This window comes from Gadus morhua, chromosome 4 (assembly GCF_902167405.1).
Source record: "Gadus morhua chromosome 4, gadMor3.0, whole genome shotgun sequence".
Taxonomy (NCBI): Eukaryota; Metazoa; Chordata; class Actinopteri; order Gadiformes; family Gadidae; genus Gadus; species Gadus morhua.
In genome coordinates this window covers 6,649,344-6,676,623 of record NC_044051.1, presented here as the reverse complement: position 1 = coordinate 6,676,623, position 27,280 = coordinate 6,649,344, and the positions used below count along the sequence as shown (strand labels likewise).

Here is a 27,280-nt window from a genome sequence, read left to right as displayed (position 1 = left end):
CTCGTCCTTCAGTGGCCGCCAACGTTCGAAAACAGCGCCTAGGATTATTCTTGATTTCAGTTTTTCTCTTTCAGCGTTTTTATTATCAATTACTCTCTGAAAAAGAGTTTTCCTTCTCTTTGCTGGTGGTGGTGGTGGTGGTGGTGGGGATGGTGGCGTCTTGTCTGCCATGGAAATTGTCTTCTACTGCTAGGTCCAAATGTGGATTAACTAGTTCCAGTAGCTACCGCAGGATAACAACAAACAGGAGCTTGCTCTGGGTCACGAGCTCTGGGTCACGAGTACTGCACGAAGGGGTCGCGCGCGGGGCGCGGGGGAGGGGGAGTGCAGTACGACCGTTGATTGACGTACTTAAATAAACTGTCCAATGCAACGAGGTGGCAATCCAAATGATTGCCACCTCGTTGCCCTGCCCGTTCCACAGATGATTGACTTGTTTAATTTTCATGTCAGTAGTTCTAACTCAGTGGCTGTAAGCGGGTTATGATAAGGATTTCAAGTAATTTTGCAAAATGGCCAAAAAAGCGAATTCCGTACCCAACCTTTAAGCGCGATTTGATGAGCGTTGTGTAACGAGCGTTGTGTTTGTTCCTGCTATCCCGTACAGCATGTCATCATGGCGACGAGGGAAATGGTCCTTCCTGGTTCTTACTCTTCTGCTTTACTCGATCGTAATGGTGATGATCAGTCTCCTGCAGCCGGAGCGGGCTAACCGGCTGGTGAGTTCGGAACGTTTTGAATAGAGTTGCTCCGATTGGTCGGAAGGTCAGAGGTGAAAAGTCGGAATGGGAAACGCTCCATCTCTAACCAACATGCGTTCGAGCTAACAAATCGGAAACACATGGATGCTCCCGCTTAACTACAATAATACAAATGCATTATTCTAATCATAGATTATAAATGTAAATGAGCTAGTTCCGAAAAAGAATCAAGACTCACATGTTCAGAGTCCACCTCGACTCTGCATAGCCACCCTCCCCCTTCTGGCCACCATTGTACACTGTATTGTATTGTGTTGTATTTTATTGCATTATAGTATTTAACTGTGTAGCAACTGCAGTAGCTGCTATCATTGCTGTAACACAAGGAATTGGTTAGCCTAGCGATTGTTGTACTTGCACTTGGTTCTATGAACATCCTTTCTGTACCGATATAGCGATATATTGTTGCACTTCTTATGACAAATGTACTTATTGTAAGTCGCTTTGGATAAAAGCATCTGCTAAATGCCCTAAATGTGAATGTAAATATTCTGAAAAAAATAATTGTCGGCAGTAAGTGAACAGACTATACATTGCCGTCATCGTAAGAGAAGCCTTCAAAAATAACAAGTGCCATTAGTAGTTACAATGCTAGATGCCGTATTGGTGCATACTCGGTATCGGCCGATGCTCAAGTTCAGGGATCGGTATCAGTAGGGAAAATGTTATCGGAAATTTGACCCTCATTAGATGGTCAAAACGTACGGAAGGCCATTGGGGACAGAATACGCGTTAACACAGAGGAAACGGCCTCTCCAAAGTGGCCAAATTGGCCTGGCCTAGCCAGACTGGCCACACTCACACTGGCAGATTTGAGCACGGTTAGGTGTGAAAACGGCCACGGCCAGATGGCCTAGTGTGAGTGCACCCTAACTTGTAGGCGCAGTGCTCCCATTTCTACAGTGCACTGTCAAAACAGCCTACGCCCACCTACCGGAAATTAGTTTGCAGTTTGACGTTCTTCTTCTGTGGTATTTTTTCAATAATAATATAATATAATAATAATAATAATTCGCCATCTTAAAAGCTATCAATTGCATTACCATCAATCAATTTCTATCAATTTTATCTGTTTTTATTTTAGCACTGTATAGTACTAATCAACTCTAAAACATTTGAAGTTCCCGCCCCCTCCGCTAAGTAGACAAGATGGCGGCCGTTGAGGGTGGAAAGTTTCCATCGGTCCACACTCATGTTTTAGATCGTTTTGAGTGCGCCACTGAGGTACTTCCAGTGCACTGCGTTTTGTGCACTCAAAAAAGTAAGTAAAAGTGTAGAAGTGCGCGATTTCAGACACAGCACAGGTCTCCGGAGTAAACAGGAAGTAACAACCTCCCCTTTACTAACCCCTTCTCTCGCCTGCTGCACTAACAGAAGCGTGAGGCCTGCGGCTGCAGCGTGCGCTCCGACTCTGAGACCTTCACCCGGGTCCCCGGCTCCAGGACCCTGCTCATCAACGCCTTCCGCGAGCACCGCACGCCCGCGGCGAGCGTCCGCCTGCTGGCCATCGTGCCCGGCGAGGAGCGCTCCCTGCGGAGCAGCTGTGTGTTCTGTTGCCAAGGGGACGGCGAGATGGCGACGGCCACGGCCCAGCGCACCACCCACCGATCCAACTATTTCTTCCCATACGGGACGGGAGACTTCCTGTGCCTGATCCCACCCGGCTGCGAGCCCAGGTAGGGCAATCCAAGAATGTTTATTTCACTGTCGCCAATGGAGCCTACGGTGACATTCGAAACACATTTGACTAATATTGAGGGCAGCTGCTCTCTGATTGGCTGGATGTCTCCCAGGTTCGTTGGGCTGTTGTCCGGAGACAGCGTGGACTTCACCAACTTCACCCTGCTGCCCGTCCTGAACCGGGCCTCCGTGGAGCGGCCCCGGCTCCCACTCCGCTTCACTCTGTGCATCGCCAACATGTTCAACAGCTACGACAACGTGCTGCAGTTTGTCCAGGTCACCAGTCTCAGTTTGTCCAGGTCAAAGGTCACCAGTTTCAGAGGTCACCAGTCTCATTGTGTCCAGGTCACCAGTCTCAGTGTGTCAAGGTCACAGGTCACCAGTCTCAGTGTGTCCAGGTCACCACTCCAGTGGAATAACATGGGTCCCCATAACTTCCATCTTGGTATCTGAACCGTTATGATGACCGGTATCTGTTGGGACTCTCCCCCCTACAGCATGGATCCAGAGACATCCCAGTGATGACAGCTTTTAGACACGACAGAAACCAGTTAGCTCACAGCCCTGGTCACATGATACACAAACGTGGATTCAGCATCGAGTTTAAAGCTGTGAGCGACGAAAATGTACACATATCACTGGAATTTAATGGAAACTGTGGCTATGCAGGCAATGGAGCTCTACCGACTGCTAGGGATCCAAAGAGTCATCGTCTACAAGACCAGCTGCTCCGCTACCATGGATACGGTGCTTGATTACTACTCCCGCAAGGTGCGCTAAGAAGCTAACCCGCTAACATTTTTGGCGCTTATTGTATGTCGTGCGTCTTGGCACATAATGTAAGCACTTATCGCATAGTTATTAAAATTGCTTAGCGTCTTATCCTAGCTACCTTTTTCGTAGACGGGAAGGGGTTAACCTAGCGATTGTTAGTGCCTGGCACTTGTTTCTATGAACATCCTTACTGTTCCGACAGCGATATATTTGTTTATTTATCTTCTGACAATACTTATGCAAGTCGCTTTGGATAAAAGCGTCCGCAAATGCCCTAAATGTAAATGTGAATGTAAACGTACATTGTTTCGGCCCTCTCCCCCCAGACGGGCTTCCTGCAGGTGCGGCCCTGGCCAATCGACGCCTTCCTGAAGCCTTCCTCCAGCTGGACGCCGTCGCTGGGGCCGGGTCAGATCCACTACTACGGCCAGATCCCCTCCAGCAACGACTGTCTGTACAGGAGCATGTACCAGTCCCGCTACGTCCTCATGCACGACGCCGACGAGGTCATACTGCCCGCAGGTATGGCACAATTGTACTTTTCGGATTTTTGGGGGTAACGCCTCGTTTCCACACACGTATGTTTTTCGTATCCGTGCTTCCGTAAATTTACGGAAGGAGTCGCTAGTGTTTTACGTACGGACATAGATTTATTTAAGGACAAAAGATGGGGGAGCGTATGATAATGGCAGTTTATAGGAGACCGGTACTTTGGAACATGAAGATCGACATATACAGAGATAAAAACAAAACCAACCAGGCTTGGAAAGCGATCGGTGAGGAGTTTGGCCTGCCAGTTACTTGCATGTTTTGTGAAAAACATAAAAACTTTAATATGGTATCTCTGTAAAACGATGGCGAAAGTAAAAATTTTTGAACGTATATTACGGACATACCGGACAGAAATTTTACGGAGGGGAGGAGTCTCGGAGGAAAAACGGACATTACGGAGAATCACATAGGAATGAATGGACTTTCGGTCGGAGACGGTTGGATCGCATACGAGAATGTACGTATGTGGAAACGAGGCGTAAGGGGGGAGGCTATGGAGTGCCTAGGTGAACAAGTGAGTCTTGAGTCTTTTGCGGAAGCCGGTGAGCATCGTTGAGCAGTTGATCACCAAATATGGGCACGGTTTCTTGTTGTTAAAAAAGACTCTGGCCAATCAGATAAGATAATTAAGTGCATGCTCTCTTCGCTGTGAATGCGGTTTTCTCATCATCTTTTAACGTCGTTAAGCTATGTGGACGACCGCTGTGTCTTTCGGTGTTCATCCCAGGCCACTGATGGTGCCAATCTGTTGACAGGCAATGTGTCTTTCCAAACGCTGATCAGTGACCTAGAAAAAGCCCACGGAGAGAAGGTCAACTTCTACTTCCCCAACAACGTTTTCCCTTACGAAGAAAAGGAGGAGAACAGCAGGTACGCCCTTCCGCCTGAAGATACGGCAGGTTTCATTCCAATACATTTATTTAGTCGACACTTTGGTCCAAAGTCACTGACAGTAAGTGCATTCAACAATGAATATATACCCCAGAAAGTGCAAGATTAATTTAGGTTAAAAAAATCACAAAATAAGCAAAGCAACTGCTTCTAAGTGCTAAGGTACAGAAAGAAGAAATGGAGACCAATTGAGAATTATGATTATTTTATTGGTTATGATTATTATGATTAATTATGATTAATAATCAATAATAATCATATCATCATTATTATGATGATATGATTATTTTAAAGGGGGCATATTAGACCACCAGGTGTGGTTTATATTTTAAATATATTCATTAATTCAAATGAAATAAAAATACATTATTTTTTAATAATTAATATCCTATAAATAATATATATTTTTATTATGTATATTTTACATTCATATACATATGAATATATTGTAATATTTTGCATTCATATATATATATATATATATATATATATATATATATATATATATATATATATATATATATATATATATATATATATATATATATATATATATATATATATATATATATATATATGTGTATATGTATATATATATATATATATATATATATATGTATGCATAATTATTTTTTTGTCTCCTGTGTCCTCCTCAGGTTTGACTTTCCAGAGTGGAGGAACGTTCCTGGCTCCAACTTCCTGGGTCATGTTCTGAGGGAGCTAGACACGTCGGGCTACAACACGGGGAAGCTTGTGCTGGACCCCCGTGGCGTCCTGCAGATGGAGGTTCACAGCGTCCACGAACACATCGACGGAGGACGCACCGAGCGGGTAAGTGTCGTGACATAAACTCTAGCAGTCATTCCCAAAGTGTGGTCCGCGGGCCACCAGTGGTCCGTGACGGTACTGCTGGTGGTCCATGTAAAAGCGAAATATATATATATTTTTTTAACGTTCATTTTACGAGGAAATAAAATATGTTAGTTATTATGTCAGTTATTATAATAATAAAAAATACGTCAGTTCATATGTCAGTAATTTTTAGTGCAGGGGTTTAGTAGGCCTATTAAGAGATGCGGCTGATTCAGGTAGGACTGTGTGTAGACATATTCGGGTCTAGAATCCAGACCGCTCCCTGTTCATTTCTGACCAATCGGGGCATCTCTTCCGCGATTGGTCCAGGAAGACATTTCTCACATGTGCGACGGAAATGGGTACACTTTTCATTGGCTGGGAGGGCGGGAGCAGAGAGGGAGTTTAGTTCCGGTGAACTTCGGTTATTTTCTGGTCTCCATCTTTACACCCTCTAATCTTACCGGCAGTCTCTTTAATGTCCCGTTTTCCCTGTTCTATCTATAATAACTTGCATCAAGTATTATTAATTCGTACACCAAATTAATAAATCAGAGGTGAAATATTCTGGAGTACTTCTCAAGAGTATTTTTTACATTTCAAACCCGCCGGTCCCACGATAATTACACCAATCATAAGAAAACACTTCCTGCCCTTAAACTTCACAATTGACTCCACATTTCAACACTCAATTTGCGAGGGTTAACATGACCGCATGAATCCTGTTGACCCCGTCCAGGTCGGCCGAGAGCGCGGCCAGCTGTACCACGTCCGGCGCAGGAAGAACAACCAGCAGGGGGCGCTGGTCCGGGACGAGGGGCTGCTGAAGGTGGCTGGGGCCCTGGTGGAGCGGGTCAACCACGCCCTGAGCTCCATGGGTCTCCTCAACACCACCGCTGGCCCCGCTCCAACCTCAGCCCATCCTAGTCCTGCCATGGCAGGACTACGTTGACGTTAGCTACACGTTAGCTAATACAACGTTAACGTCAGCTAACGCCAATTTTAGAAATGACATGACTTTGTTACCTGGTATGACAACAAGACAGAAAATAATTAAGACAGCAAAATCAATCAGATTATTTTCAATGCAAATTCCGGCCTCTTCCAGGACATTTGATAAATGTATCCATGTTTGGAAAGCAAGCTTTTAAAATCTAGGTTTTCCAGGACGCGTTGTAATCCTGCGGGGGTCGCGGTGTTTGAATGTGTGAATGAATGTGTGAATGTTTTATGTGGTAAAGAAAAGCACTGTTTATTATTTATCATAATGAATATAATTCATGCTTATCGACGTAAAACGACGATCTCTCTCTTACCCCCAAACAGCTCCTCTCTTTGTAAATTATTCCACACCCTAAAAAATGTAAAAAATAACCATGGACATTTACCATTATGCAAATGAGCCTTGCAGAGCCTGTTCGGTCAATCTGCATCCAGTGAGGACCGGCGGCCGTTCAGTCTCGTGGTTTAATTTAACTTCCTGGTTTGAAGCACTTCCATCGACCATGTGGTGAACTCTCACCAGTGGCCATTTGAGGGTGTGCTAACAACGATTTCACTATTGCAAACGTCCTCCACATTGTAAATACTGTGTATGAGCACAGTGTATCTTTAATTAATCTGTTTATAGGAGACACTGGAATTATTATAATATCCCATATTTTACTTTTCATATCAGCTGGGAACATGGTCCGTGTGGAATTTATTGCGCTGTTGCACATTGGCTGTTTCGGGCACAAACTCAATTATTTGGTAAAAAATTGTAAGTTGTTTTTAATACACTGGACATGTATACATGGTTCATCATCTATAGGATTTAATAACCTGTTCATGGATCTCGATCTATCCCTGGATGCTGCTCTGATCAGTTCAGATTATGTCCTGTCCATTTATTACATGCCTTGTTACAGTACTTGATTTCTGTACAGATACAGATAATATATAATATAAGTCAGGCTGTTGGTCATGTTTAATAAAAAGTAAATTCATGTAACTGCTTTGGGGTCAATTCTTAATGTAAACATTCATATTTTTAATAATGCCCCAGGTTAGAGGGTTCCTTGTACTATGTACAGCATTAGACCTATGATAATGTAGTTCATATCCAAGCAAAATTGCTATTGCAACGGAAATATTCCTGAACAAATCGATTTCGAATCGGATATTAAGTCAAATCCGAACCTTGTGAATCGGAATCGAAACGTTTAGTGATTCGATTCCAGTAGCGATACCCAGTCCTTCACGTGTCCTCATTGGCATATCAGTGGACCCTGTGGGGGGGTCCGACTCCAGGGGGGGGGGGGGGGGGGGCTCTCCTGCTGTTGATGGCTGGGTGGCACCCACTGGGTGGTCTTGTGTCTCCATAAGCTGCTCTTTCGGGAGCAGGGGGTTGCTCACGGGTCTCCCATAGGGTGCTCTGACGGAGATGGCAGGTGCTCACGTGTCTCCCGTCACCTCCTCGTGCGGGGGCGGGGGCGGCGGCGGCGGGTGGGTGCCCATGTGCCTCCTCAGGTTCCCGATCTGGGAGAACTCCTTGGGGCAGCGGGGGCAGCTGAAGGGCTTGACCCCGTCGTGGCTCAGCATGTGCCTCTTCAGGCAGCTGACCGTGATGAACCTCTTGGGGCAGACCGCGCACGGGTACGGCCTCTCGCCCGAGTGCGAGCGGCCGTGCACCACCAGGTGGCTCTTGGTGGTGAAGCCCTTCCCGCAGAGCGTGCACGTGTAGGGCGTGTCGCGCGTGTGCGTGCGCGTGTGCAGCAGCAGCTCCCCCGACGACAGGAAGCTCTTGCCGCACGCCGGGCACAGGAAGTCCTTCTGGCCGGCGTGCATGCGCATGTGCCGCACCATGCTCACCTTGCTGAAGCGCTTGCCGCACTCTGGGCAGAGGTGGGTGGGGCCCTCGGTGTGCGTCCGCTCGTGCTGCCGCAGGGAGTAGCGGCACAGGAAGCTGAGCGGGCAGTGGCCGCAGGGGAAGGCCCGCCCCTTCCTGTGCAGCCGCTGATGCTGGTAGTAGCCCGACTTGCTGCCGAAGCCCTTCTCGCAGGGCAGGCAGCGGTAGGGCAGCGCGTGGAGCTTCAGGTGCGTCTTCAGCTGGTTGGGCCGAAGGAAGCTCTTGCCGCAGCGCGGGCACCGCGTCTCCGCCTCCGTGTGGGGCGGGTTCTCCGGCCGCGCGCTCAGGAACCGCCGGTCTCGCCCCTTGGGCTTGTCGGCGGGGGGCTGCTCCGCCCCTTCTTCCGCTTCGTCGACCTCCTCCCTCTCCTCCTCCTCCTCCTCCTCGATCCGCTCTTCCTCCTCAACGCCTTTCCGCCTCTTCCTCTTCGTTGGGGCGGGCGTGGCCGCCGCCCTATCGGCGTTCTCCTTTCTCGGCCCCTCCCGGGTCGCGCCGTCCACGGCCTTCCTCCTGCCTGGGGGGCGCCCCCGGGGCTTGGGGACGGGACGCCCCGGTTCTGGGATGGGGGGTTCTGTAGAGGGGGGGATGGGGGGTTCTGTAGAGGGGGGGATGGGGGGTTCTGTAGAGGGAGGGGTGGGGGGTCCTGTAGAGGGGGGGATGGGGGGTTTGGTCAATCGGGGGATGTTAGGGGGGCTGATCTTTTGGAGTTGGATCTTCAGCATCTTGAAGGCGGGCTGGCGACGGGGGGACCGCCTGTGGCCTGGGGAGGAGGCGAGGAGGGGAGGAGGAGAGAGAGGAGAGGAGAGGAGGAGAGAAGGAGAGGAGGAGAGAGGAGGAGAGTAGTGGAGGAGGGGAGAGAGGAGAGAGAGGAGAGATGGGGAGGAGAGAGGAGAGGAGGAGAGAGGAGAGGAGGCGTGAGCTGAGCAGTCGTTGCTTCCTAGGTAAAGGACCGTGTCTCTAATCACTCCCACATCATTGAGCGTTAAGTTAATTAAACATTCTCCGCCAGTCTCACCTGTCGGTTTGGTGGGCGGCTCCTTACGGCTGGGTCGCGTTGAGCTGTCCCGGGACTCCTCCTCCCCGCAAAGGACGTCCCCGTCTCCGTCTCCGTCCCCGCTGTCCTGGCCCTCCTCCGGTCGGGGGCCGCGGGCAGGGGGGGGCAGTGCCAGCGCGGCCATGATGGTGTTCACCTCCTCATAGCGGGGCGGGCCTGAGGGTCAATCACACGATCAGACTCCAGCGTCCACTGTGACCCCCCCCCCCCCCCGCCCCCCGGACAAGGGCGGAGGGAAGAGGATTCAGGGGGAGGAGTTAAGACCCCCGCTGAGCAGGAGATCTTCCGCTTTAAAGAGAGAGTGTTCTAGAAGGACAACGTGGAGCCTGAATATGGTCTACAAGATGAGATAAGATAAGCTTGTTCTTTAACGGGAGATTTGGGGGACAGAAGCAGGTCCCCCTCCCAGCGCCCGGGTCAGGACCACCCACCGTGGCCCAGGGCTCCCAGCCCCCGGTGGTGCAGCAGCAGCGTCTCCAGGGGGGAGGGGTCCGGCAGCCAGCGGCTGAACTCTGGTCCGGAGGGGCCGTCAGGGAGCCAGGCCGCCGTCTGAGGGGCAGGGAGGAGGAGGAAGAGGAGGAGGAGGAGGAGGAGGAGGAGGAGGAGCAGGAGGAAGAGGAGGAGGAGGAGGAGGAGGAGGGAGGAGGAGCAGGGAGGAGAAGGAGGAGGGGGAGGGAGGAGAAGGGGGGGAGGAGGAGTAGGAGGAGGGAGGAGGAGGAACAGGAGGAGGAGAAGGGGGGAGGAGGAGGAGGAGGAGAAGGAGGGAGGAGGAGGAGGGAGGAGCGAGGAGGTGGAGGGTGGAGCAGGGAGAGTTCTTAAAGTTTAAAGTTGAAGTATTTAAGGCAAGGCAACTATTTATACAGCACTTTTCACACACAAGGCAGACTCAAGTGCTTCACATATAAACATTGTCATACAATAAAAAAAGGGTTAGCAAAATATGTTCTTCCTTCATTACCCGTCTGAGATCAATTGATAACGGGGGGGGGGGGGCTGGTGGTACCTGTGTGGGGGAGGGGGGTGTTGGTACCTGGGTGAGGGTGGGGTTGGGCAGCAGCTGCTCCAGTCTGGAGAGGAACTCGGCCAGCAGCCGCCTGAGGGTCTGGTCGTAGACCCGGCCGTACGTCACGGGGAACACCTCCTATCAGGACCAGAGGTCATGGGTCATATGGAACACCTCCTATCAGGGTCAGAGGTCATAGGTCATATGGAACACCTCCTATCAGGACCAGAGGTCATGGGTCATATGGAACACCTCCTATCAGGACCAGAGGTCATAGGTCATATGTAACACCTCCTATCAGGACCAGAGGTCATAGGTCAAATGGAACACCTCCTATCAGGGCCAGAGGTCATGGGTCATATGGAACACCTCCTATCAGGACCAGAGGTCATAGGTCATATGGAACACCTATCAGGGCCAGAGGTCATGGGTCATATGGAACACCTCCTATCAGGACCAGAGGTCATATGGAACACCTCCTATCAGGACCAGAGGTCATATGGAACACCTCCCATCAGGACCAGAGGTCATATGGAACACCTCCTATCAGGGCCAGAGGTCATGGGTCATATGGAACACCTCCTATCAGGACCAGAGGTCACGGGGAACACCTCCTATCAGGGCCAGAGGTCATGGGTCATATGGAACACCTCCTATCAGGACCAGAGGTCACAGGGCTCACATCTTATCAGGGCCAGAGGTCAGTCCCTTACTGAGGTCACTGGCATCCACAAAAACAAACTCCGATGGGAGTGGAGGTCTTCTGTGAGTATTTGACGCCTTAATTTGAGGAATGAAGCATCTCATTCATCTCTTCGTATGAATGAAAGCAAAGCGTGGCGCTGACCTTGAGGAAGATCTCCTTCTCCGAGGGGACGCTGATCAGCCGGAGGACCAGCTGGGAGAAGGCGATGGCCGACGCCTCCAGGGTCTTCACCCCGCCCTGCACACCGGAGAGCAGGACAAGAGGAACACGTCAGGAGTCCGCTGTGATGGAGACCATGCTGAAGAGTCATGGAGTGAGTGTTTTGATTTGTTGTTATCCGGTCTGATTAAAAATATAATAATCTGATAGTCGTTAGTTCAAAATGTCAGCCCGTATGGAAAAACGTGTTATTGATGGTTCCTACGTGTTATTGATGGTTTCTTTGTGGTATTGATGGTTTCTACGTGGTATTGATGGTTTCTACGTGTTATTGATGGTTTCTACGTGTTATTGATGGTTTCTACGTGGTATTGATGGTTTCTACGTGGTATTGATGGTTTCTACGTGGTATTGATGGTTTCTACGTGGTATTGATGGTTTCTACGTGTTATTGATGGTTTCTACGTGGTATTGATGGTTTCTACGTGGTATTGATGGTTTCTACGTGGTATTGATGGTTTCTACGTGGTATTGATGGTTTCTACGTGGTATTGATGGTTTCTACTTGATCTATCCTCCATAGGGTTCAGGGGTTCAGGCGTTTAGGGATTCGGGGGTTTAGGGGGTTTAGGGGTTAAGGGGTTAAGGGGTTAAGGGGTTCTACCTCCTGGTTGAGGGAGCCCAGCTGGGCGCTGCAGGCGTGGATCTTCTCCAGGTTGGCCTGGATCCTGACGAGGTCGGGCGGCCCGTCGGCCTTGCAGAGCTCCAGGATGAGCTGCAGGAGACAGGGGGGGAGGAACAGAGTGACCACACTGCTACACACTGCACCGGGAACACGTTCACACGCACGGGGATCAGCTGAATCATGGTGTGGTGCTCAAACAGGGCGGCAGAATAAGGGCTATTTTAAAGAAACAAAAAGCGAATCGTTAGCTTGCTTTATTGTTGAAGCTTCATGATATGCGTGTTTACAAACTCCTTTGTGAACGATCAGGCATATAAGCAACATTATGTTTGTTACATAATATAAGGATAACTTATAACAAGAACGCAGGTGGAGACGTTGATATCCTTTTTAAGTCTGATTTACTAGCACCAGAACAATGTTACAAGATACTCTTAAAGGGGACGTATTATTCCACCAGGTGCGAGTGTGACTGGCCGCTTTGGAAATGTGCCTCTTCTGACATCACAAGTGGGTGTGTCCGCCTAGATGTGTGCTGGATCAATCGGTCTACCAGCCTACCCAGTGGACCGCAGCAAACGTTGCTCATCTATCCAGCACACGTCTTGGCGGGCCGGGCACGCCCACTTGTGATGTCAGAAGAGGCCGATTATCAAAACGGCTTGTGGCGGCTAAACACACTCACGCCCGGTGGCATAACATGTCACCCTTAACGTATGGCGCCGTAGAGCGCACCCGCCCCCACCACCGGTCCTCACCCTCGCCCTCAGCCCAAGGACTAGCTCCGCCCTCTGGCTCGGCGCCAGCAGCTCGGGCACCGTCTCCGTGACGACGGCCACGAGCTCGGCCAGCGCGTCGTAGCACAGCACGCGGCGCTGATGGACCACCTGCCAGGCGGCGGCCAATAGGAGGCGCAGCGGGGAGACCAGGAGGCGGAGGGACGACAGGGGGAGGGGGGGGGCGCCTGAGGGAGGGGGGGGGGGGGGATCAGAGCAGACTTTACCACAACGCTTTGGTCGGTGAGTGTTGTACGACCTGGCACTTAATATACGCACTAATTGCATGTTGTACGTCATGGCACTTCATGTACACACTTGTTGTATGTTGTACGTCCTGGCACTTAAGGTACACACTTATTGTATTTTGTACGTACTGGCACTTAATATACGCACTTATTACATGTTGTACGTCATGGCACTTAATGTACACACTTATTGTATTTTGTACGTCCTGGCACTTAATCGACACACTTATTCAGTTATTGTACGCACTTAATGTATGTTGTACATCCTGGCACTTGATGTACTTATTGAACATCCTTACTGTAAGCACTGGTTCTTTAAAGTTTAGTCCTTTTCTTGCGTTTATTAAAACTGATATTTATTGGTTGTCTTCTTACTTCTGAACAAGATTAAAGCATGATAGCAAAGGGCTTGTACTGTACATCAGAATGCATCGTTGTACAAGCCCCACGGAGACCTCATTCATCCCCGAGGGGAAATTAAGACATTCTAAAACAAGCGAGTGCACGTTCATGACGGCTCATGTGTTCATGAACAAGGCTCTCTAAAGAGGAACTAAGAGGGCGTACTGCACACGTCCTCTTCATCGCTTGCTGTAAAGAAGACGATTGGGGACCCTCACCCCTGAAAGTCCCCTACCCACATCCCCTCAGCCCTTTAATCTTCCTCACCATCCTCATTAACCACTTCAGCAAGACCACGGGGTCCGTCCCGCTACTCACCGTGGCTGCTCGAACCCGTCTCCATCATTTCTCCAGCCTCCGGTAACCGCGAGATAGACTAGCAGACAGTTTAACAGACTGATGTCCACCTAGTTCTACGGTGGGAAACTTACTTCCGGGTAAACCGGATGTTTTGTTTCTTCTTCTTCTTCTTCTTCAGTGGGTTTTTATTGCAGCGGGCATCCAAATTGTTGCATTGCTGCCACCTTCAGGTTCATTTAAGTCATATCTTCATATTCTTTTAATCAGACCAGTGTCTGATAAATACTTTAAAAAACAACACCTTCCCCTCCCACTTGACCCCAAATTTAAAATACCTTTAACTGAAATCTCTTCTAGACCCAACTCTCTCAATGTCTCTAGTAACTCCTTCCTTTCCCTGCTGTATCTCCTATGTATAAGAACGTGAGGCACTGTCTCGGGTTGTTGACATTCATCACGCATTCCATCTTGATGTTTCCCTATGATAAAAAGAGTACTATTCAATAATGTGTGACCAATTCTCATTGTAGCAATAGTAACCTGTTCTTTCCTTCTCATCCCACAAGGTTTAGTTGACTCAGTCACTCTTCCATTTAATGAGAATAAATGTCTCCCTTTAGTCTCTCTCTCTCCCATAATTGTTGCCACAGGGCCATGATCCCCCTCCACACAAGACATTTCTCCTCAGCCTTAGACAGATGTAATGTTACTTCCACATTTTCCTTCTTTACAGCTCCTTTAGCTAATTTATCAGCTTTCTCATTTCCTGAGATTCCTGTATGGGCTGGGACCCACATCAGAGGGATCACCACTCCTCTCACAGACAAACTTCTAATTGCCATCAGGATCTCATAAGATCCTGATGGCTCTTCGCTGTCCCTACCCCAATACTAGTGATGGCTGAAACAGAATCACTACAAATCAATACCTTTTGATTTACAAGTTGCTCAGTCCACTTTATTGCCATTAAAATAGCATATAGCTCAATAGTAAAAACATGCAAAAAATCTCACAGTCTCTTTTTTAACCTGAGCCTTCCTTATCTCATCCTCTAAACATATTATTGAATCTGTAGTGCTCCTCCCTTTCCTAAAACCACTCTGATAACTAGTCATCAATCCCTTTTCTTCCATGAAGCGCATTATCCTCCCATTGACCAATCTTTCCATTAGCTTACCTACATTGGATGTTAACGCTATTGGTCTATAGCAGTGCTTAATTTGTCCAGTGGGAGCTCCCGGAGCGCTGAGAACGGGGGGGGGGGGGGGTCCGTAGCAATTGTTGACGGGGGGGTCCGTAGCAATTGTTGACGGGGGGGGGGGGGGGGGGGGGGTCCGTATCGTCAACCTACGGACTTCAGTGAGAGTTTCATTCCATCTATACACGGGTGTACGCCTGCAGCACGGGGCGCCAAAGTACCTATTCCCCACGCAATGTTATGTCGTACTTCATTGATTACCGCTACGCAGCGCATTTTTTTTTATACTCCTCGTGGCGGAGCTGGCGGAGCGCACGTCGGAGCTTCCGGAGCGCGCTCCCCCTTGCTCCCCCTCAAATTAAGCACTGGTCTATAGGCTTGCTTGTATCTGATGTTTTGTTTCTCTAAGCGCGACTCATTGGATTCGAGTCTCGTCGGTGACACCTGTTGGACAACATTTGGTAGTGCAGTACAATCACTGAAATAAAATAAAAAATATGTTATGATCCAAAGGACACTGTAAACTTTAAAAGAAAGCATTGTATTATGTCAATCATTGTTTAATGAGACTAGATAATAAAATGCATCGTAACAATATCCAATATAATATACTGCTCTGCAAAGGCAAACCGCAGGGGTTCAAGACAGCATCAAGAAACAGGATAAAAGCTTTTAACAGATACAAATATCAAAATATCTGAGTTTATACTAGCTATTACAAATATATGCATATGTATGTGTGAAAATGCTATTTAAGTTATATGAATAGAAAGAAAAAAGTCAAAAGGAAAAAGTCAGATAAAATGAGGGAAATAAAGAAATATACATAAAAACGTCCAGAGTCAGGAATTTGTTCTGCTCTCATCCAGAGAGGATGTGAGGCTAGATAACGGTTTTCAGTTTTTATTATTATTATTTTGATCAGCTTTCCATAATAACGTTACTTATTGGAACGCGGCCCAGGTGAGAAGCAGGCCACGCCCCTGGATACGCCCACTGCCCACGCCCCGGACCAGGTAGCGAAGGTTCCCGATTAAGTGTTCGAAAGAGGAACAAGCAATCAGTGCGCTCGGTTACCTAAACATGCCCGACAGTCTGAAGCTGTGGTTTTAGGGCAGCCACTCTTCGGGTCAACACTTCGCGTTACGGAATGGTGTAAAGTAGTGAAGTCCTCATCTCCTTGGTCCTGAAGATCGGGGTGATCATCCGTCATGGCGAACAGGCGCAGGGGCGCAACCGACGGGGACTTCTCGTACGTCAGCCGAGTTGTGAAGTACACGCTCTTTCTGTTCAACATGATCTTTTGGGTGAGTAGTGGTCATTAGGTGGACTGGGAGGATGTGTATCCATGTCTATTAATCATCTACTCTCTACGTGTTTGCTCCCGAGTCATTTCTAACTGCACTGGTGCGTGTATGTGCGTGACGTGCGTGCGTACAATCCCAGCAATGTAGACGAAGAGTGGGGGGGCTCGGGTGGCTGAGATGGCTGAGACTTTCACCTCCTATATCCTCAAAAAACCTCACCCATGTGCACTGTGAATTGTGTTTTGTGTCATGTTGAGACAAGTTTAAGTTTAAACAACAAACACAATCTCTCCCCCCCCCCCCCCCCCCCCCCCCCCCCCCCCCCCCCCCCCCCCCCACCCCTCCCTACCCACCCCCTTACTCCCTCCCTCCTTCTCTCTCTGGAACACACACACACACACACACACACACACACACACACACACACACACACACACACACACACACACACACACACACACACACACATGGTCGTACATTCACTCACACACTAACACATACATGGCCCGTACACACACACACACACACACACACACACACACACACACACACACACACACACACACACACACACACACACACACACACACACACACACACACACACACACACACACACACACACACACACACACACACACAGAGACGCAGAATGGTTAAAGTGTTACTGCAGAGTTATGCCAGGGTCACAATATGTCGCTGCCTGCCCCCCAGTCACATGCGATGTGAAGCAAAGCGCTCATATTCTGAGGTGATTGCCGACCCTGTAAGCTTTTAAGAGGATGCCGAGTGTGGTTATGTGTTCAGATTTATGTATAATAAGAAGCCAGTGAATGCAGGGGAGTTGTGTTGTCAGGAAACTGAAACCGAAAACGAACAAAGGACTTCTGAACGTGAGGGAACTGTTTCGTTGTGGACGACCATCCTCATGAAACCATCCTCGTGTCACTATACTATACCCATGTCACCGTGCAATGTTAGGAGTTTCATAGTAACTTCTCAAACTCCAATGGGTTCATACCAGTGCTTGTCGTGTATGCTGGGACGACATAAAGCGACTAGCCGTTCATTCTGGATCACTCCTTCAGATTCTAGTCCCTGACCTACCCAGGAAGTGAGGCTAGGAGGTCAGCCCCCTCTCACTCTGCAAGATATTATTAATTCATTCATGGATGCATGGATATGTAAGTGTTTGATCAGTGTTGTAAACGGTAGAGCATGAATCTTTGATGCTTTCTATCACTGACCCACCCACTATCGCGGTCACTTTTATTGGGTCATAATGGATTCATTATCAGCTTTTCATCCAGAGCGATATTGATTCCTCCCTGAGCGCTGTTTAACAAGCCGTTTGGCTCTGAGGGGCCAGATACGAATGAACGGTTCTCTACTGTGGACGGGCTCAAGTCGTTGGCCCGTCAGTAGGGTGATCGCTGCAGCTTGTGGCGTGTCAAGAGTGTGTGTTCCTCATTCCCGTCATGTATAAACCTGACGGGATGTCAGCGATGGAATGGGTCTCTTCTCGTCGCCCGCGGCTGCTGTATTCTGACAGATGCTGGCAGACCTTCCCAGACCTGAGGCTAACCGGCTGCCCGGGAGTTTGCTGATAGAAATAGTGGCCGTGAACGTGTATGGGTGTTTCTCTTCTGTGTTTGTTCAAATTGAAGCGTGTTCCTGCAAGGTTTTAATCGCCTTTCTTTGGCACATGTCATTGCATTAAGTATATTTATAAGCCCCCCCCCCCCCTCCTGAAAATGTGTGTGTGTGTGTGTGTGTGTGTGTGTGTGTGTGTGTGTGTGTGTGTGTGTGTGTGCGTGTGCGTGTGCGTGTGTGTGCGTGGTAACTGGATATGTGTGGCGAGCATAAAGCACTTCCCATGCGGCTCCGCATTGTTCGGTGGGGACTCTAGAAATTCTGCCCTCCTCTGGGTGGGGGAGCTTGGCCGAGGGAAAACTCTAGTCTGGGGATTCAGTAGCCGGCCTGCCGACAGCTACAAGTCAAGTCTGATTGATTCATTTTATTTGGCCATTTTGATCTAAACTATGAACAGCACTCTGTGTCATTCATTAAAATACATAAGTTATCAGGGATGACACAATAAAGCTTGAAGACTTATTTCCATTGCGATCCCTCAGGGTCAAAATACGTTCTTAATCACAGACTTCCTTTGCACGGTCCTAGACCGCTTCCTGGTTGATTTGACAACACACGCACCACGTACACGGCCACATTGGCGCGCGTTAAAGGCACGCTGAGACATCTCGCCGGGGCTGAGTTTAGTTCCAGTTCTCTGTGTCTGTCTGTGTGTCATATAAATATGTTTCTTATAAGACGCCAGGAAGACATACTTCGCGTAGTTAAGGTGGCAACACACTCTACCCAAAGTTGTTCTTTGTTTTCAAATACTGAGTCATTAGGGCCGATCAAAACCCTCAGATGAGATGAGGCGTTCTGATAGGCCTGCCCCTCCCTGGACGAGTAGGAACACACAAACAGATGATCAAGGTTCCCCACCTCTAAAAGAGCAGCTCGGTCAGACACAGTAGGTCAATGTTTGTGAATTAAATGGTGGATTGACCGTGATGGAGAACGCGTGACGTGTGTCTAGCTTAGGCGGGGTCTGTTTGAGTTGAGGTTGAGGACCCATTAGCTCCTTTGTAAATGGACTGCATTTATATCGCGCTTTCCTAACCAGTGGCCACTCAAAGCGCTGTACAATACTGCCTCACATTCACCCATTCATACACACATTCACACACCGACGGCGGAGTCAGCTATGCAAGTCGACAGCCAACTCGTCGGGAGCAGTCCGGGTGAGGTGTCTTGCTGAGGGACACCTCGACACGGCTAGGTGGAGCCGGGGATCGAACTAGCAACCTTTCAGTTACTAGTCAACCCGCTCCTGAGCCCTTGTGTGTCCCACGGTCAAGAAGGGCGGCAGACAGTCAAGCAAGCTTTTCCTTTAGTGCTCCACCAGAGCTCTTGCTTCGACTCATGGCCACTGTAGAATAAAGCTAACAAAAGTTTGCATTGGGGATGTATTTTTTTTTCATTCATTTTTTTTTTTTTCAATTAATTGATACATTAAAACCTTTTTCTTCTCAATGGCTGTCTTCAGGTCATCGCCCTGGTGATGGTGGCCATTGGGGTGTACGCCCGTGTGTCCAAGCATGCAGGTAACACCTCCTCTTCAGACGGAGTCACATCGTCACTAGTGTTTAGCGTCACCTCAGATGCTCCTGATGCTCCACAGGGGAAAGGCTTGAATCCATTGATGATTAATGTAGAGGATAATGTTAGACTACAAAACACACATAATGTGTCACTCTGACAAGCTCAGACACGATGGCTGACTGACTAACAGCCTAGTATCATCTCTCTGAGTCCTGGCTTTGATAAAACTAAGTACAATTTACCTAAATACATATTAAGGGGGTGTAGGTGAGAGTGGAGCGTTGTAAACAGAGCGCCGCCTCCTACTCCCTACCTTCCTCCTCCAATCAGAAACATTGCATTCAAGTGATAGACAGATGTGATGGATTCTCCGGCCAATCAGGGAAGAGATGCCCTGATTAGTCAGAGATGAGCCGGTAAACAAAAGATCTTGATGATAATATCAAGAATGTTTCCCTGTCCAAATGGGTATCAGTGTCAAGCATCAGTCATCCTCATGTCTGTTCTTCTGCTCTGTTCTTCTGCTCTGATCTTCTGCTCTGCTCTGTTCTTCTGCTCTGATCTTCTGCTCTGCTCTGTTCTTCTGCTCTGTTCTTCTCTGCTGTTTTTCTCTGTTCTTCTTGTCTGTTCTTCTCATCCGATCATCTCTGTTCTTCTTGTCTGCTCTTCTCATCCGATCTTCTCTGTTCTCATTGTCTGTTCTTCTGCTCTGTTCTTCTGCTCTGTTCTTCTGCTCTGTTCTTCTGCTCTGTTCTTCTGCTCTGTTCTTCTGCTCTGTTCTTCTGCTCTGTTCTTCTCATCCGCTCTTCTCTGTTCTTCTGCTCTGTTCTTCCGCTCTGTTCTTCTCATCCGTTCTTCTCTGTTCTTCTGCTCTGTTCTACTGCTCTGTTCTCTGACCATCCGCTCTTCTCTGTTCTTCTGCTCTGTTCTTCTGCTCTGTTCTACTGCTCTGTTCTTCTCATCCGCTCTTCTCTGTTCTTCTTCTCTGTTCTTCTGCTCTGTTCTTCTCATCCGCTCTTCTCTGTTCTTCTGCTCTGTTCTTCCGCTCTGTTCTTCTCATCCGTTCTTCTCTGTTCTCCTGCTCCGTTCTTCTCCCCAGAGGCGGCCATGGCCAGCCTGTCGGTGGACCCGGCCGTGCTGTTGATGGTGGTGGGAGTGCTGATGTTCCTCATCACCTTCTGTGGCTGCGTGGGCTCCCTGCGCGAGAACATCTGCCTCCTGCAGATAGTGAGTCCCTGCTGGCCCCCCGGAGCCTACTGGGCCCCCAGGAACCTGCTGGGCCCCCAGGAACCTACTGGGCCACCAGGAACCTGCTGGGACATTCCCAGTCCTGGAGGAAGCATGATGGTTACTGTATAGCACAAGAGGGCCTTCCTTTGGTACTACATAGTAACCATCAAGGCTTTCTTCCAAGACTGGGAATGTGGTCTGGTCCCAGGAGAAGTTATTTTATTCGAGTAAAATATTTGAAGTCAGCTTGAAAACATGTTTTTGTGGATTGCAAAACCAGATTCTTGGGTCCTTTGGGAGAAATTTGTTTTTTTGGTAAATGCTGGCCTATAGCCCGCGGTGGGAACACCCTTCCCCTGTCATCTAGTGCCCGGTTGTTGCTTTCAATTAAGAAAAGAACTTCAAAACTCTACATAAACATTGCAACAGGATAATTATCTATCACAGATGCACCGTGTGTATATTCGGAGAAACATTTTGTAACAGTAAAACACCAAGCCTCTCAAAACTCTCCAGCAGAGATGAACGTGCAGAATCGAGCAGCGCGTGTAGTAGGAAACTCCTTGTCGTTCCTCCACTGACGCTCTCCTCTCACGCTCTTCCGTCCAGTTCTGCGTCTTCCTCATCCTGATCTTCCTGCTCCAGCTGGCTGCTGGCATCCTGGGGTTTATCTTCTCTGATAAGGTAGGACCGTCGGGAACCGTCGGGAACGTCGGGACCGTCGGGAACGTCTGAGAGGTGTACGCTTCACGTTAGGTCTGTTTACAGTGTTGGTTTGTGTTGTTTTCCAAGGCGAGGGCAAAGGTGACGGAGCTCATCAACGACGCGGTCATCCACTACAGGGATGACCTGGATCTCCAGAATCTCATTGACTACGGTCAGAGAGAGGTGAGCCACTGGATTGCACTTTTCCACCACAAAAAAACTTTAATTATATAGAATTTAGAGCCGCACTATGTTAGCTTTTCACTGCAGCTGTTTAATCCATCAAAGCTTTGTGAACTAGGAAGGTGTAATACATGAGTAGTGAATAAAGTTTTCAGTTGGGTCTGTTCTGTTCCGTGTGTAGTTTGGCTGTTGCGGCGGCACGGCGTTCACAGACTGGCAGCACAACATGTACTTCAACTGCACGCCGGAGAACCGGAGCCGGGAGCGCTGCTCCGTACCCTACTCCTGCTGCCTCATCTCCAAGGACGAGGTGGGGGGGACTAAAGTACCTGGGGTCGAGTCCCAATGACTAGATGACCTGGGGTAGAGTCCCAATGACTAAAGTACCTGGGGTCGAGTCCCAATGACTAGATGACCTGGGGTCGAGTCCCAATGACTAAATGACCTGGGGTCGAGTCCCAATGACTAAAGTACCTGGGGTCGAGTCCCAATGACTAGATGACCTGGGGTCGAGTCCCAATGACTAGATGACCTGGGGTCGAGTCCCAATGACTAGATGACCTGGGGTCGAGTCCCAATGACTAAATGACCTGGGGTCGAGTCCCAATGACTAAATGACCTGGGGTCGAGTCCGATGACTAAATGACCTGGGTTCGACTCCCGATGAATAAATGACCTGGGTTTGAGTCCCAATGACTAAATGACCTGGGTTTGTGTCCCAATGACTAAATTACTTGATGATCAGGGTTCGAGTCCCAATGACTAAATGACCTGGGTTCGAATCCCAATGACTAAATGACCTGGGTTTGAGTCCCAATTACTAGATGACCTGGGTTTGAGTCCCAATGACTAGATGACCTGGGTTTGAGTCCCAATGACTATGACCTGGGTTTGAGTCCCAATGACTAAATTACTTAATGACCTGGGTTTGAGTCCCATTGATGGGTTCGAGTCCCAATGACTAAATGACCCGAGTCTGAGTCCCAGTGACTAGGGGACCTGGGTTTGAGTCCCAATGACTATGACCTGGGTTTGAGTCCCAATGACTAAATTACTTAATGACCTGGGTTTGAGTCCCATTGATGGGTTCGAGTCCCAATGACTAAATGACCCGAGTCTGAGTCCCAGTGACTAAACGACCAGGGTTCGTATCCCAATGACGAATCGACCCGGGTTCGCGTCCCAACGACTGAAGTCCTTGAGACGGACTCTAAACCCCCACTACCTGCACCCTTATCACTCGCCCCACTATCCCCAGTAAGATGCTAGTTTGGTTCCAGTCCTACACGTGTTGATGTGTGTGTGTGTGTGTGTGTTCCCTCCAGGCCGTGATCAACACCATGTGTGGCAGCGGCCTCCAGCTGCAGAACTTCCTGGAGGCGGCGGAGTTGATCTACACCAACGGCTGCATCGACAAGCTGGTGGACTGGATCCACAGCAACCTGTTCCTCCTGGGGGGCGTGGCGCTGGGGCTAGCCATCCCCCAGGTGAGGCCGCTACACACTGCACTATACACACTACACACTACACAAGGGGCTACACACTACACTATACACACTACAATACACAATGAGCTACACACACTACACACGGGGCTACACACACTACACAAGCACCTACACACTACACACACTACAATGAGCTACACACACTACACTACACAAGGACCTACACACTACACTATACACACTACACAAGGGGCTACATATTACACTACACAAGGACCTACACAGTACATTACACTACACACAGTACAATACACAGTGAGCTACACACACTACGCTACACAAGCACCTACACACTGCACTATACACACCACACAGTACACAATGAGCTACACACACTACACAAGGACCTACACACTACACTATACACACTACACAATGAGCTACACACACAACACTACACAAGGACCTACACACTACACTACGGACAAGAGAGAGAGAGAGACTCAGTCAGTCAGTCAGTCAGTCAGTCAGTCAGTCAGTCACTGAAGTGGTCTTATTGGTCCCTGAGGTTCAACGTTAAAGACCCCCCTGGGGTCGATTTACACAGGGAAGGAGTATAGGAACTCTTGTTGTACCCAAAGTGAAACCGTCTGAAACGTGAACCTCTTGTCTCTTTACTGCACAGCTGGTAGGGATCATGCTGTCGCAGATCATGATCAACCAGATCAGGGAACAGATAGATCTCCAAAACTACAACCACAGGCACCAGTCGGACCCCTGGCGCTGATGTCGGCCCCCAGGACCTGACAGGAGAACCAGGAACAGTTAACAAAAGCAACCGAGATCAGCATGAGGGCTCTTGCTGGTTTGAGATGACTCTTCTTCTGGTGTATACTTGCAACATATTGGAAACTTTTGGTGAATTTCCCCAAGGAAGTGACGGGACTGGAACGTGACTGAACAGAAACAGTGTTTACACGAAGCGTCTGGCTGGTCTTGCTTTGCCCCCTGGTGGATGAAAACGGGACTTGACTTAAATCGCTATTTTTCAGACCTCGACTCATTTCCAGCCTTATTTTGTCTTCCAAAAGACTCCATGATCCCCGCTAGATAAATGCATATCTGTAACTATACATTTAGGTGTAATGCAAATGATAGTGAGACATTATGTGTTATTACAAGGGATAGACATTTGGTTGTATTTTTTTAAAAGCTATTTTTGTAATGCACATTACTTTTAAGGCAGATCGGGTGGTTTATTCTGTCCTCTGAGCTTTCACAACGCATTGGAAGACATTAAGGAGATCCCTGAAAAAACTGACTGTATTAAGATTCATTTTAATATTAATCGTTTTTATATTTAAATGTTACACCAACGATGCATCTAATCATTAAACTTTTTCACTTATGACTGAAGCAAAGGATTTTCTCTGTTCCAGTTTTTTACAAATTGAAAAGTAGATATTGAATTAGTTTTGCTCCCAGAAAACACTGGCCTAGTTTTAGTTTTAAATCTGCTGGCTGATTAATGAGAACGAGGGCTTTAAAAAGTACTTCATTGTGCCCCCAGTATTCCCTCTCTCCGCATGTTCAGGCTCCTGGAACTAGCCCGCCTCCTGGTGGCAGGTTCGGTTCCAGCACGGAACACACTGGTAGGATGAGACAACTCTTGTTACACGATTATTTGCTGAGGTTCACTCTACACTTTGTGTTCATTATTTAGGATTTTGTTGTGTTTGACAATTAGATTTATCATGGAGATTAATGTAGATTAATGTTCCCGTTGACCCTCCTCATTAATTTGCATGTCATAGATCATATTACAGATTAATGGGAGATTAAATAAGGCTCTATTTGAAAATAGTTTTTTTAAAGCATAACCGTAACAGAGAATAAACTGCTAAATGACAGATCTTTATTGTAATTAAAACATACACAATACAAATATGCTTTGGGCAGTAAGGGTCAACTTTGAAGCAAACCTACCTTTCTTGAAATGAATAAATACTTGAGCAATTTTAGGAAATGATACAACCATCGCCTCAACATTAAAGATGAGGGTCTGAAGAACACACACACACACACACACACACACACACACACACACACACACACACACACACACACACACACACACACACACACACACACACACACACACACACACACACACACACACTGAAACATGACACTATGAACTTCAGGACTTCAGCGTCTTTCAGGAGGATCGTTCTGGGTTCTGGAGCAGAGATCGTATCTGAGTCGCCGGTCGGAACATCGATAACGTTTCTGCAGCGTCCGCGAAATCCCGACGTGAGAACGAATGGGCTTCGCTGAGGACCTTCGGCCGGTTGGGGTGTGGAGTCCAGCGGTCCTCATTGTTGATAGACAAGAGATGACGATCTATTTTTCATTGTGCCAACTATTATGGAATGAAAATTACAAACCATTATTTACTGCTCTTTGTGTGTGTTGTGTGTGTGTGTGTGTGTGTGTGTGTGTGTGAGTGAGTGAGTGCACGACCATGTGTGTGTGTGTGTGTGTGTGTGTGTGTGTGTGTGTGTGTGAGTGTCGTACGACCGTGTGTGTGTGTGTGTGTGTGTACAACCTTTGTGTGAGTGAGTGTACGACCGTGTGTGTGTGTGTGTGTGTGTGTGTGTGTGTGTGTGTGTGTGTGTGTGTGTGTGTGTGTGTGTGTGTGTGTGTATGAGTGAGCATACGACCAAATGTGTGTGTGTGTGTGTGTGTGTAAGTGAGTGTATGACCGTGTGTGTGTGTGTGTGTACATACGTGTGTGTGTTTGTGTCTGAGTGAGTGTGCGGCCGTGTGTGTGTTTGTTTGTGAGTGATTGTACGACCGTGTGTGTGTGTGTGTGTGTGTTCCAGAGAGAGAGGGTTGGAGTAAGGGAGTGGGTGGGTGGGGGGGGGGGGGGGGGAGAGAGTGAGAGTAGTTTGTCTGGGCTTCAGTGAGGGAGCCGCTAGGCGCTGCTCTGTGTGTGGTCCTGACTCACCACACACACACACACACACACACACACACACACACACACACACACACACACACACACACACACACACACACACACACACACACACACACACACACACACACACACACACACACACACACACACAGGAGAAGCAGAGCGTTGTGCTCAGCCTAACTGATACACTTCCAAGTGCGCTGTCACAATAACACGGCCATCCACAGCGACACCGGGTCTGCAGAGAGAATGAGAGGATGAAATGACAACATGAACACATTTTGGGAGCTCAGACATAGATTTACCTTCACAAAAAATAGAGGCTTACCGTTTAGCCTTAAAGTAACAGCTATTTTCAACGTCCAAAGGACACATAAGTCATTTATACTTTTAATGTGAATCTTTTTTTTTTTAGGCCTGTATACCCGTAATCAACTTTTACATATTTTTTTCGAGACTTCTGGGCCGTATGAAAAAGAATAAATCGACTACTGGCCTTACTCCAATAATGTAGACTAGAAGTATAGTGATTTGAAACAGACTATAGTGACTCGGTCATTGTGCACATCATTAATACGATTAAATGCATCCCTCTCATCCCCATCCCGGCGCACATATCAGAAGTGAAATAATGTGAGGTGAGTTTCCTTCTGGTCCTGAACTGTGGGCTTAGATATTGTTTTGGTATTCACACATTCTTCCCCCGGAGAGGGGGATGGGATGGATCCCTCTCCCCCCCTCACCACCACCCCCACCACCACCACCAGTAGGCCAACATACCAGTGGGGCACCGGACAGACACTCAACCAGGCTGAGACACAATACTACTTTGTTTGAAACGCTCTTCAATCCAAACTTTATCGCGCATCTCGAACAGCGCGTCTGGACTCTGGAGCCCCGCAGCGATGCGGGATCGCTCGGATTCCTCCTGGAAAGTTTGTACTGCTGGGAAGTGGGTGGTGGTGCGGGGGTCATATTACACCCAGTCTGAGCTTTTCCAGTCCGCTCCTTCGACGTGGGGGAGGGCGAACCTCCAACTTTTCTCGGCCTGATTTCTTTTTACGCGCAGGGAAAGAAACAACTTCCAAACGGTGGAATTACTGCGTAAAGCGACCGTTTATTTTTGGGTTTGATGTTTAATGTAGTGTTTCTGTTGAACATACTCGGGCTCCGACCATGAATCCGTTTCCGAGGATCTTTGGGTGAGAAAAGAAGAGTTGGATACCGCGTCAGAGCTCCGAAGAATCCGTGATAATAGTTATTTACAATGCGGGACCTGGGATCAAATCTGGGATTACATCTGGAGATCGAAGAAGACGT

The 27,280-nt window shown here is 48.3% G+C and overlaps 3 protein-coding genes across 3 annotated transcripts; 2 read left to right on the top strand and 1 right to left on the bottom strand.

Annotated features, from left to right (window-relative positions):
- The first annotated feature begins 640 nt into the window (after positions 1–640).
- On the top strand, positions 641–7,500 carry LOC115542852 (uncharacterized). Its single transcript, XM_030355321.1, has 8 exons — positions 641–719; positions 2,136–2,437; positions 2,555–2,717; positions 3,111–3,212; positions 3,542–3,737; positions 4,523–4,637; positions 5,315–5,489; positions 6,250–7,500. Exons 1-8 carry the CDS (start codon positions 675–677, stop codon positions 6,460–6,462), a joined length of 1,311 nt encoding a protein of 436 aa, XP_030211181.1. The 5' UTR covers positions 641–674; the 3' UTR covers positions 6,463–7,500.
- On the bottom strand, positions 7,310–13,894 carry LOC115542837 (zinc finger protein 768). Its single transcript, XM_030355294.1, has 8 exons — positions 13,752–13,894; positions 12,766–12,971; positions 11,987–12,097; positions 11,305–11,400; positions 10,485–10,595; positions 9,886–10,003; positions 9,416–9,610; positions 7,310–9,160 (listed from the first exon to the last, which is right to left on the bottom strand). The coding sequence occupies exons 1-8, from the start codon at positions 13,777–13,779 to the stop codon at positions 7,947–7,949; spliced, it is 2,079 nt and encodes a 692-aa protein (XP_030211154.1). The 5' UTR covers positions 13,780–13,894; the 3' UTR covers positions 7,310–7,946.
- Positions 13,895–15,910: 2,016 nt separating this feature from the next.
- LOC115542864 (tetraspanin-33) lies at positions 15,911–24,401 on the top strand. Its single transcript, XM_030355338.1, has 8 exons — positions 15,911–16,238; positions 19,356–19,413; positions 20,511–20,638; positions 21,251–21,325; positions 21,434–21,529; positions 21,711–21,839; positions 22,855–23,016; positions 23,663–24,401. The coding sequence occupies exons 1-8, from the start codon at positions 16,143–16,145 to the stop codon at positions 23,762–23,764; spliced, it is 846 nt and encodes a 281-aa protein (XP_030211198.1). The 5' UTR covers positions 15,911–16,142; the 3' UTR covers positions 23,765–24,401.
- The last annotated feature ends 2,879 nt before the right edge of the window (positions 24,402–27,280 follow it).